This window comes from Nomascus leucogenys, chromosome 8 (genome assembly GCF_006542625.1).
Source record: "Nomascus leucogenys isolate Asia chromosome 8, Asia_NLE_v1, whole genome shotgun sequence".
Taxonomy (NCBI): Eukaryota; Metazoa; Chordata; class Mammalia; order Primates; family Hylobatidae; genus Nomascus; species Nomascus leucogenys.
Window position 1 is genome coordinate 4,168,116 of NC_044388.1, and position 12,003 is coordinate 4,180,118.

At 55.3% G+C, this 12,003-nt stretch overlaps 1 protein-coding gene across 6 annotated transcripts in view; it reads left to right on the forward strand.

Moving 5' to 3' along the window:
- HDAC7 (histone deacetylase 7) overlaps nucleotides 1–12,003 on the forward strand; it is a 37,467-nt gene that overhangs the window by 10,301 nt on the left and 15,163 nt on the right. For 5 of the 6 annotated variants that reach the window (XR_004031262.1, XM_030816678.1, XM_030816680.1 and 2 more), the window contains exons 2-5: nucleotides 7,394–7,444; nucleotides 10,688–10,875; nucleotides 11,008–11,098; nucleotides 11,444–11,555. Coding sequence is in view for 5 of the 6 variants with exons in the window: in XM_030816678.1 (XP_030672538.1) it covers nucleotides 7,394–7,444; nucleotides 10,688–10,875; nucleotides 11,008–11,098; nucleotides 11,444–11,555 (442 nt within the window). In the remaining variant the exon portion in view is untranslated. Of the gene's footprint in view, nucleotides 1–5,788; nucleotides 5,796–7,393; nucleotides 7,445–10,687; nucleotides 10,876–11,007; nucleotides 11,099–11,443; nucleotides 11,556–12,003 lie in introns of those variants that run through there. The other variant, XM_030816683.1, reaches the window with a different exon arrangement.

Consider the following 12,003-nt stretch of genomic DNA (forward strand, 5'->3'; position numbering starts at 1 on the left):
CCTGGGAGGCAGAGGTTGAAGTGAGCCGAGATCGTGCCACTGTACTCCAGCCTGGGTGACAGTGAGACTCCATCTCAAAATAAATAAATAAATAAATAAAAAATGCTTAGTGGGAGGAGGTTGCCCTCCCCCCGCCAAAAATGCCTAGGATAATAGCCAGCACACAGTAAGCATTAACACGATTGTTGATCATTATTAATATTATTAATTAATTAAAATAATATAACTATTGTTGGTATTGTAACTTAAACATTACCCTGGCAGTCTTGGGAATGGGCTGCGTGGCCTTGTGGGTGGCACAGGTGAGAAGAGTGAGGAAGGCACATCTCGCTCGGCCTGCAGCTGGGAGAGGCAGAACCAGTGGGCAAAGCAGGAGTAGGGTACCCAGAGGGGCAGGGTCTGCCTGAGGAGGGCCCAGGAGCTGGGGTGACAAGGACAGCAAGGGAATGAGTGTGACACCTCAGAGGGGAGAAGGAGCCACACCTAGAGGCAGCCTGGGGCGGTGACTGTGCTTCCTGTTGGGGCAAACACTGGCCCTTGAGAAAGACTGGCTCACACTGGCTGCTAAGAGGGGGCAACTGGTCTAAGTGGGGCACCAGAGGGGTAAAGGAGAAGGGGAGAGATGAAGGCAGAAACTGGCCGACTTATCCCCATGTTACAGATAGGGCCTCAAATCTTGCCTGCTCAGGATGTTTTGCTTATGATAGGAAAGATGGTGGTTAGACATCGTGGTGAACTTCCTATCTCAGGGACTGGAGATACTGGAGCAGAGGAGTGAGGATGAGTGTGGAACTTATGTCTTTGAGGGCCTTTTGGAACTGAGAAATCTTAGGGTAGTGGGACTAGGGGAGCCCACTGGCTCAGGAATTCCCTAAGTGGGCAGAGCAGTGCAGGGGCAGGCCAGGCTATAAGCCGAAGGCCATGGGTAATAGGAAGTAGATGCAGGCCCTCCAGGCCTGCCACCCCAGGAAGTAGCTATGCCCTCCCCTTCACAATGGACTTGCAGGGAAGGCTGAGTGGTGGCCCGAGAGGTCCCGGGAGGTGGACAGGGCTGGGAGGACCCCTGTTTTTCTCTGTCAGAGGACAGCAAGGGTCTCCAGAGAGTGCCAGACCCAGAAACCGACAGCCATACGCAACTCAGAATGGCCCAGCTCCCTGGCCTCAGGTTCTGCCAGGTCTCCATCCTTGAGGAGAGGCCACAGGGTGGAGCTGGGGATCTGGGGTGGGGGACAAAGAACCAGGGAGGATGCTTTCCCACCCCCAGGGAGCTCAAGCCGCTGCTGCCATGGTTACATCTGCTTCCTGTTTGATTCATCTCAAACAGCAGAAGTGGAGGTGGGGTGGGGGGCGATGCTGGCTCCCAGCTCAGGCCACCGCTGCGTGGGGCTGTTTACAACAGCCGCGTGTGGGATTCCCAGAAAGAGACTCCAAACCGGACATCCTGCGGCTGCAAAATACCCAGGTGTCAAGAGCTAAAAATAGCTGCCTCAGGGCCCCAGCTGCCCCGAGGTGGCGGAGAAAGAGGCGTGCTCACTGTTGCCGCCCTTACATCCAGCCTCCTGTTGGTGTGCAGGAGCTTCTCTGTCCTCTTGCCTCGGACTGACGGAGGCCTTCGTCTGGGTAGGCAGCCATCCCGGCTGGCTCACCTGGCAGCTGAGCCTCTGCCCTGATGGGCAGCCGGCTCCTCTGCCTATACAGAGAAATGGTGCCGCTTGCTTTGCAACGCTAATGGGAGAGTCCTAGAGGGACTTGGGAGCTTCTAGAGAAGGGATATGGCAGGGCACTGAGAGCAGGGGAGTTGGAGCTGAGGGTCCTCTAAGACCCCAACCCATTGCCAGCCCCCCGTTTCCAGCACATAGCCCCAAATCATTGCTTGGTTTCTACAAAGTCAACAGTTACTCCAGATGATTCTTTGGGATTGTCTTCATGGGCACCCAAAGATGACATAGCTTCTGCCCTCTCACCTGCGCAGGGCTGGGGATTGCTGCTGGCACGGGTCTCTATGGGGCTCTGTGATTTTGTTTCCATCTTTCTGCATGCCCATCTAGGTCCTGCATGTGTCCTGTGCCGGCTGGCCTGTGGCGAGTGGGAATGCTGGGGAGGAGGGGTGGAGTGTACTGGTTGAGAGCGTGGCGTCTGAAGCCCAATTGCCTGGGCTCAAGTCCCAGCTCAACCTCTGCCACTTGTCTGTGACCTCGGACAAGTTATCTAATACTGCTGGGCCTCAGCGTACTCATTTATCTAATGGGGATAGAACAGTAAATACCTCACGGGTTTGTCATGAGGACTAGATAAGTTAGCAAATGTAGGGTACTTAGAACAACTCCTGGCACATAATAAGGTGTTCGCTTACAAAAGTTCAGGCGGAAGAGAAAGGGAAGAGAGCATAGTTGGGAGAGGCTGCGGATAAGAGATAGGGCAGGGGGCTGGGCACGGTGGCTCACGCCTGTAATCCTAACACTTTGGGAAGCCGAGGCAGGCAAATCACCTGAGGACAGGGGTTCGAGACCAGCCTGGCCAACATGGCAAAACACCGTCTCTACTAAAAATACAAAAATTAGCTGGGCTCGGTGGCTCATGCCTGTAGTCCCAGCTACTTGGGAGGCTGAGGGAGGAGAATCACTTGAACCCAGGAGGCGGAGGTTGCAGTGAGCTGAGATTGTGCCACTGCACTCCAGCCTGGGTGATGGAGCGAGACTCCATCTCAAAGAGAGAGAGAGAGAGAGATGGGGCGGGGCACGCATCCAGGAGAAAATGGTCTGTGGTAGAGGAGGGAGGAGAGTTGGGAGCAGACACTGAAATGCTAATGCCAGGAAGGAGGCTGCAGACAAGCGCAGGAGGCAAACTAACACTCGCTACCACGAGGGAGCACCCACCATGTGCTGGGTGCATCACAGACAGCATTGCTAATCTCAGGTGACCTCTTTGAAGTAGGTATTCTTTTTGTTTGTTTGTTTGTTTGTTTTTGTTTTTGTTTTGGAGACGGAGTCTTGCTCTGTCGCCCAGGCTGGAGTGCAGTGGTGCAATCTCAGCTCACTGCAGCCTCCGCCTCCTGGGTTCAAGCGATTCTTGTGCCTCAGCCTCCCAAGTAGCTGGACTACATGCTCCCCGCCACCATGGCTCACTAATTTTTGTGTTAGAGATGGGATTTCACTATGTCGGCCAAGCTGGTCTTGAACCCCTGACCTCAAGTAATCTGCCTGCCTTGGCCAGGGCAGAACTTCCCCAAAGTTCTGGGATTATAGGCGTGAGCCACCGCGCCCAGCCTGAAGTAGGTATTCTTATCTCTTGATTACAGACGGGGCAGCTTAAGCAGGTTAAATTGTGTTTCTGGCTTGCCTTGCCAGTCACTGAGGGAGTCGAGGCTTAAACCCAGGCCCGTCTGGCCGCAAAGCCAATGTCTTGTGTGCTTCAGACCTTCAATTCCCTCACAGTTTGTGGCCTGCCAGACTTCATGTGGCAGGGGCTTCCAGCCCACTCTCAGCTCCCTGCTGGGTTCTGGATAAATCTGAGCAAGAAGCATTCAGTGCCAACCAATGAGCAGTATAGAGAATTTCTGGAAGGGAGACACAAGAAGCTGTTAGAAAGGGCGGCTTCCAGGGAAGTTCTAGGGAGTCTGGGATGAATGAGAAACTTATCCTAACAACTTTTGGGCTGTCTGAATTTTTTTAGTATCTGCAAGTATTGTACTTGTTCAAATATGTTTAAGGCTGCAGGCTGTATTCTAAACTCCTTGAAAGTGAGAACCAGGTTTCACTCATATTTCCATCTTCTCAACCCCTGGATCAGTGACTTCCCAGGGAAGTAGTACCTGCATTTGGGGTTGACCTTTGGGTTTCCCCTGTACTGGTCTGGCCTGGCCTGGCTGGACCACTGGCTGGCTGGGTGGCTGTGACCTAGCCCCTTCTTTCTCTTTGCTCCTCTGTCAAATGAGAGTGTTGGTCTGAACGATCTCTAAAGCCTAGAAGAGGAGCAGATCCTCTGTGCTCAGCCCCCACTCTGTGTCAGGGAGGCCTGGCAACCACAGTGTTCTTTCTCCTGTTTATTTATTCTTGGATCTTCCTGAAGCCATTTCACCACCAGCCTTCATCTTCTCTGCAAGCCCCATGGAGACTCAAGCTTTTTCCAGCCTATGTCAGGGAAAGAGAACCAGAGACAGCAACCTCGGGTGTGAAGGGAGTCAGCTCTGAACCCAGGACCATGGCCTCCTGCCACTGCCTGCTTTCCTCTTGCTGCTGGGGCCTAGGTCTTCTTGCTGCTGCTTTCTTTTCAGCTAATCAAGAGTCCAGGGAGGTGGGAACAGCCTCAACAAAGACATTGAAGGTGAGCGGGGAGGATCGCTTGAGCCCAGGAGCCCAGCCTGGGCAACAGGGGAAGACTTTGTCTCTACAAAAAAAACAAAAAACCAAACCAAAACAAAAAAAATTTAGCCAGGCATGGTGGTGCATACTTAGTCCCAGCTACTCCGGAGGCTGAGGCAGGAGAATTGCCTGAGCCCAGGAGGTCAACGCTGCAATGAGCCATGTTCACACCGCTGCACTCCAGCCTGGGCATCAGAACAAGACTGTACCTCAAAAAAATAAAATAAAATAAAAAAAGACACTGGAGGCATTGGGACGGGGGCGTTCTAGGTGGCAGTGCTCCTGGGGAAGCCTTATGTCCCACTGAAGACATGAAGCTCCTGGGAGAGCAGGTGGTCAGCAAGGCTCAGGCTTTCATCCACCTTGTGCAGATCTAGGAGGCAAAGTCATACCTGCTGGGCAGGGAGGACCAAGACTGGGGCCTGAGGCAATAAGGCAGGAGCAGTAGGGAGGTCAGTTTGTTCCACGCGCTTAGAGTTGTGTTTGTGTTTACTCTGGAGGTTGCTGAGGGCTGGGGCGCACCTATTGGAACAGGGGCTCCATAGGTTTCTGGGTAAAATCAGGTGTTCTGGTTTAAGAAGGTGACTTGGTAGGCCCACGTGCCCCAGTGCTAAGTAAACTATTTCTTAAGTCTGACTGCAGTTGCCTCCAAAGAAGATAGAAAAGGGGAGTAGCCAGGATTCCAAAAAGAAGAGCTCTCCAACCTGGCAGAGAGCCATGTGCTAGACAGTATTCCTGGTACCTTGGGTCCATTTACTTCTCATTTTCTTTTTCAGGCTGACCCCAAATTAGTAGTAACAGCTCTCGGAGAGAGGCAGTGATGGGAAAAGAGGTCCCCACACTCAAGCCAGAACTGGGATGCAGGATGTTCATGCTCTGGCTTCAGTTCAGCTACTGATGGGGTGCCATTAGATACCTTTCCTCTCTCTACGACACAAAGAGAGCTGTTCCCGGGTCTTAATCTCTGTCGCTCTGTGCTCTTCTGAACTTGATGGCCCTCAGCACGGGGCCAGGGAGCGGGGGGAAAAGCAGAACTTTTTCCAGGAATTGCTATTGGAAGCAGCCCTCGTTGCCAACACGCATGCACACATGGACACAGCTTTTCTGGACAGACTTTATATTATGGATTATCACCACAAAACATCCCTTTGGGGCCTGGTAGCCAACACCACAGAATTCAGGGTCATTAATTTTTCTCCTATCCAGAGAGTGCATGGTGTCCGGAATCTGTGGTTACCAGGGGAGCAAGGCACAGAGAACCTGGCTCTGCTCCCAAGCATGAATGCTGCTGACCAGCCCCTGGGCAGGGACTGGGGAGGTGGGACAGAATTCCCAGGAGGCAGGGGACTCAGCCTGACACAGTCTCTGGGAGTGCACCCTGGAGCCCAGTCCAGAAACCTCTGGGAGGACCAGGTCCTGCAGAAGAAAGAAGAGGTACTAAGAAAGCCTGGGATTGGGGGTTACCATGTCGTGGAGAGGGGAGTTTGCCTCTGAGGCCCACCACCTTGAGAAATATGCACGCCATGTCTCAGGCAGGTTGTCAGGAGAGAGTCATTGTATTTGATTTGTCAGCTACTAACAGAGCCTGCCATGTGCCCTGCGAGGTGTTTGATGCAGATGGGCATGGCTTCCACAGGGCGCCACAGAGATCGTGATAAATGAAGTGTCAAGGTGGTAGACACAGAGCGAGTGCTGTGGAAAAGGAGGAGGGGAGAGGGTCAGGGAGAGCTTCCCAAGGAGAAGGACTTGGGCTGGACCTCAGAGGATGGGCAGAATTTAAATAGGTAGAGCAGCATTTTCTGACCGAACTTTGTCACCCAAAGCGTGGGCTGTTTTGAGGGGCAGTCGGGGGGAGTCTCCCTGTGCCCAGGCTGCCCCCTGCCCCAGCAGCGCCTGCCTGCAGGAAGTTCTCATTTCTCAGCTCTGAAGAGGAACTGTGGCTGCCTCTGAGACACAGACCCAAAGGAGCACCCCGGCAGTTTCTCAAAAAATATCCCTTCTGCCCCAAGTCTGGCCAACAGAGTGCTTCTGTGTCTACCCAGTACCCCCTCCAGGCAGCCTCTGGGTCTCCTGGCCTCCTGTCCCCTTGCCCCTGAACTGGACAGCAAGAGGGAAAGGTGTCTGTCCTGGACAGGTGGCCTCAGGACTCATCTCTGTCTTCTCCAACCCCAGCTGGCCTCCATGTCCCCTGGGGGCTTTCTGCTGCTGACCAGCTTGTGCCCTACTGCAGGTTTTCTTGCTGGGCTTAGGAGCCTGAGAGAGGTAGCCATTTCCAAAAGAAAAGATTTCTGTCTCAGATTATCTGGGAAAGAGGCTGAGTAGGTCCCTTCTCTGAGGAAACAGAGGCAGCAGGACATAGGATGGGGCAGTAGGAGGAAAAGGGTCTGCACTGCGGGGTCCTTGGGCTGTGCACTCCTGACCTTACCACTTCACAGTTCCCACCAGATCTGACTTGACCTCCGGGCCATGACCCAGTCCCTCCCCCACTCTGGAAACCTCTGTGTCCCCTCCTGCTCCTTTTACTCCCACCTGGGAGGCTCTGAGCAGGCCGGGGTCCCTCTCTCCAGGCCTGTTCCTCGCCACCTCCTCCTGTCCCCACAGCCGTCCCTCCAGCCAGGCTCTCCCACCTCTGGCCCCGCCTCACCTCTCGGCCCTCTTCTTTCCGTCGGGCGATGGGAGCCTGGTTTGGCTGCCCAGGGAAGATCGTATCTGACCACAGAAGGGAGGGCTGAGGGCACTGCTGGGTGAGCTGAGGCCTCCTTAGGTTCTTGCTGTAGTCTGAGCTCAAGTCATTTAGAAAGAGTGACTTGAGGAAGAGGGAGCTGAGAGCCCTTTTCACCAGCAGGGGGATTGGAGGAGTCGAATGGGGTGGGGTCTTCAAGTTTTGATGAGCTTCTGGTGGAGGTCCCAGGCCTTGGCGTGCTCAAGCTTGGAGTGGCAGGGAGCAGGCCTGGCTTGACCCTCTTTCCTTCCTGCTCCCTCTCCTCACCCCTCCCTGCAGCTCTTTCACTCCGTCTCTCTTCTCTCTACAGATGGGACCCAGGTGAGCCCGGGTGCCCACTACTGCAGCCCCACTGGCACAGGTAAGAGTCAAACCCGGGGGAGCCCATGGTAGGGAGTGGAAGATGAGGGGTGGAAAGGCTGTAAGAAGGCGAGAAGCTGAGAGATTAGAGAAGCAGGGTCGCTGGCTGATCTGCCAGAGAGCCAGGAGGTGGCGGCTCCAGGGAGGGGCGAGGAGCCGGGGTAAGAGAGGCAGCTCTGGATGCTGGCTGGGCGCAGTGCCAGGAAACACAACAGGAAAAGGAAACACAGGATGCCCTTCTTGTCCTTGCTGGGAGCAGTGAAACAGGAAGGAAAGTAAGAAGCTAATATTTATGCTGAGACCCCTACCCCATGTCAGGCACCAGGCAAGGTGTGTTCTCGTGTGTGGACTCACTCGGTCCTCACACCGGCTCTGCAAGGTGGGCATGGCAGCCCTTGCAGGACTGCTCTGCTGGAGGGGAAGTGTTCTCTCACCGTCTGCGCCTCCTCCCTCTACTGGCCCGAGCCTCCTCTGTTGCTAGGCTGCCCTGGGGAAGGACTGGACTTCCTGCTGCTGCTTTGGTTTAGGACATGCCCATGGGGCCAGGTCTGGACTAGACGCAGCCTGCCCTTACTTCAGTGCAGCCAATATCAACTGAGGGCCTACTGAGTGCAAGATATACAGCCTGATGCCTAATAATTCCATATAGCAGGGAGAAATGGAGCCCAGGTATCCTCCTTGCTTCAGTCCTGGCTGTTGAAAAGCTAACAGGCAGGTTAGGGAGGAAGCACACACAAATACAAAGAGAAAAAAAATAGAATGCAATATTGTGACCAGTGCCCAATGAGAGGACACTGATTCATGAGTTTATCCATTTGTTCAAGAATCATTAATGAGCTCTGTGTCTGTGCCAGGGTACTTTCCTGGACATTTGAGGAGAGACGCTGATTTGTTCATTGATCCTATGTTTGTGGAGTGCCTGTCATGTGCTAGGTACTATTCCAGGTGCTAGGAATGATAAGCAATGCATGAAACCAAGTTCCTTCCTTAACTCAGACACGGTACCTGCCCACAGAGCACTAATCCTGGTGTGGAACCAGCCACATGATTGGAGTCCAAAAGAGGGAGGGATGCTAGGCGCTGGCTGGGTCCAGGGATGAGGGAGGATTCCAGCTGAGCTTTGAGCAAAGAGTAGGATTTGGAAAAGTAGAATGCGGGGATGAGGACAGCACAGGCAGGGGGACATTGTGAGCAAAAGGTCAGAGAACAGAAGAGATGTGGATTTATGACAGGTGGAAGCCGATGGCCAAGGTGGAGCGTTCATGTTCAGATGCAGACCAAGTTGGGAGAAGCCAAGTTAGGACCAGATTGTGGAGCCTCACAAATGCTAAAGCACCTCGAAAAGTATTTCCAGGGCTCCAGGCAGAGCCCATCCTGTATTCCTTTCTGCTGTGGAGGCAGTGGCCATGCAGAGTGTGAGGGGACGGGCCCCTGCTGGGGGCTGCTCACAGTCCGTATGTGGCTGAAGCCGCTGGTCTTGGGTCCACGTGGCTGGCCTTGGTTCCCCCAAGCCCGTCTTGCATAATCAGGGGAGTCACCCCGGGAAGCCAGGACACAGAACGTGGAAGGACTGAAATCTTTCCTGGGGCAGGAGTGTTTTGGTATTCGAAACCCAGACTCAACCCGAATGAGAATCCGGATTTCTTGGGAGGCAATGTGAGCAAGGGGTGGGGCATCAAAGCCGTGCATTTTCTACTGCGGGCGGCATCTGGGTGCACAGCCATCACCGTCCCTCCGGGCCTCTTGATATTCCGGGGACATGGCGGCCACCTCCTTGCTGGGCTCCTGTCTTGTGTCCATGTCACAGTCAGGGAATATTAGAGTGAATGCCCTTTAATGACAGCCTACTGCAAACCCCTCTTTGCTTAGTGAGAAAGCCCCTTGAGGGGAGGTGAATTCCTGAAAGTTGGTGGAAAACTGGAGTACCTGCCTTCATAGGACCAGAATCCATGCTAGCTCTGCCCCTAGCAGGGTGACTTTGGACAGGGCCCTTCACCTCCAAGCCTCAGTTTCCTTATTTAGAATAAGAAGATAGTAATGACTACCCCCCAGGGCCAGTGGGTTGATGAGGTGATAGGGTTTTGTAGATGCTCATGCACAAGTGCTGTAGATGTAAAGATTGTGGTTAGGAGTGGCCGGCTTGGGCCTGGAGGCTATGATTTCTGACTCCTGGTCTGGTACTTTGCCACAGGCCTTTCCAGCCCTCCTCAGCCCCAACCCCTGAGGACAGTCTGTGGCTGCCCCACTGGGAGATGCCCAGCATTGGAATTGCTGAAGGAGGCCTCTCCAGGAAGGCTTCTCCACTTGTGTGCCCTCCCATGGGGCTGGCCTGCTCCTACCCCACCCACCTCCCCTTCTCCAGGATAAGCCCGCTGCAAAGCTCCATCTCCCAGTGTCTCAGCCTCTCTGGCTGCTCAGCCTAGCCTGGTCCAGCTGGCTGTGCTGGCATGGACCCTAGTCTGGTGGCCAGTTGTAAATAGCCCCTGCACCCACAGCCTTGGCAGGGTGCTCCTAGTGTGGGTGCAGAGGACACTTGAGAAGAGGCAGCCGTGCCTGCCATCCTGACCGTGCCAGGCCCAGAGCTGCCATGGAGGCACCCAGGAGCAGGCCCAAGGACACACGGGCCCTGTGAGCTGAGAAACCTGCCCTGGGCACAGGGTTCTGCAGGCCCAACGTGGCCGGTCAAGGCTGGCTGTAGGCTTGAGGCATCACTTAACTCATGACTGGAGATAGAGCATGGGAGGGTGGCGACCCAGAGGGCCTGTGAGGCTTGGGGCTGGAGGCAGAACAAAGTGGGCCTGTTTGCCTGCCTGATTGCTTCCTTTGAGCCCAACTCATTAGAGGGCAGCTGGGCAAATCCTCTGACTCCAGGGAGGGATGAAGGGAGGGAGAAGGCAGGGCCAAGAATGTCCTACCATAGGATCTGCAGCCCATCATAGATCACCGTAGCCCTCAGCCCCCCGCCCAGGGAGAAGCGTGTTTAGTGGAAGAGCACTGTGGTGGAGTCGGAAGGCTCCATTCAAACACCACCGGTGATACAGTGTAACTGTACAGTTCATGCGACTTTTTTCTCACGAGTAAAATGGAATTGATAATACCTACCTTGCAGGACCACGACAGGATTCAGTGAGGAAAAACCCCCCTGAGAGTGTTTTGCCATTGTCAAGTGAGCCTGAGGGAGGCTGAGGGAGGATCAGGCTGTAGTCATGCCCCAGTTTACCCTGCTCCCTCTCTCTGTCCCCAGGCTGCCCCAGGCCCTGTGCAGACACACCAGGCCCTCAGCCGCAGCCCATGGACCTGCGGGTGGGCCAGCGGCCCCCAGTGGAGCCCCAACCAGAGCCCACATTGCTGGCCCTGCAGCGTCCCCAGCGCCTGCACCACCACCTCTTTCTAGCAGGCCTGCAGCAGCAGCGCTCGGTGGAGCCCATGAGGGTAAAGATGGAGCTCCCTGCATGTGGGGCCACCTTGAGCTTGGTCCCCAGCCTCCACGCCTTCAGCCTCCCTAGACAGCAGTCTCCGTCCTCAACTCCTTGTCCCTTTCTGGGCTGCCGGCCCTGCCCACAGCTCTCCATGGACACGCCGATGCCCGAGTTGCAGGTGGGACCCCAGGAACAAGAGCTGCGGCAGCTTCTCCACAAGGACAAGAGCAAGCGAAGTAAGGAGGTGGCCACCCCAGCCCAGCCCAGCCCAGCCCAGCCCCACCAGCCGGGTGCCTGCGGCTGCCTGTGTGGCTTGTGAGGGGTGAGGTGGGAGGGGTACAGCCAGCTGGGCCTGAGCCGAGGCTTTCCCTCTGCTTGCCTGGGCTCTGCCTGTGAATGTGTGGGGGGTGTGGGGGTGGGGGATGTGGGGGATGTGGGAGGGTAGGGCCTCGGGCTTGGCTCTTGCCTGGGGAGTCCCTGGGACGCCTCCTACTGAGGATGGGGACAGGGCAGTGGCCAGGGAGTGCCACGAGGCCGCCTGTCCCCCCACCTCCAGCCCCCTCATGACTCTGCCCCTACAGGTGCTGTAGCCAGCAGCGTGGTCAAGCAGAAGCTGGCGGAGGTGATTCTGAAAAAACAGCAGGCGGCCCTAGAAAGAACGGTCCATCCCAACAGCCCTGGCATTCCCTACAGGTAACACCCTCCTCACCTGCCCTCGTGTCCCCACATGCACCCTCCGCCCCCGCCCCCGTGTTAGCCATGAGCACACACACACTTGCCTCCTTCCTCCCCAGCTGCCACAACCAGTCCTTACCCTTCCTCTAAACATAATGCCCCCAAGCCCCTCTCTCAACTGATACCTGCCCTCTTCTCTCTTTAAATTCTCTCCCCACCCCACCTGAGCCCTTCACACACACACACACACACCCTACTGGCTTTTTTCTTGCACATGAGCCCCTTCTCTCTTTATATTTTCCCTGAGCGCAAAAATGTCCTGGTTCCCAGAGCAGGTTCCTAGTGCAGGTGACAGAGCCCCCAGTGGGCTCTTCACCCACGCACCAAGCACCTGGCTTCTATGCCTAGGTCAGAGCTCTGCACTGTAGCTGCTGGAGTGGACAGGTGGCCCACTGCTGCCACCTGG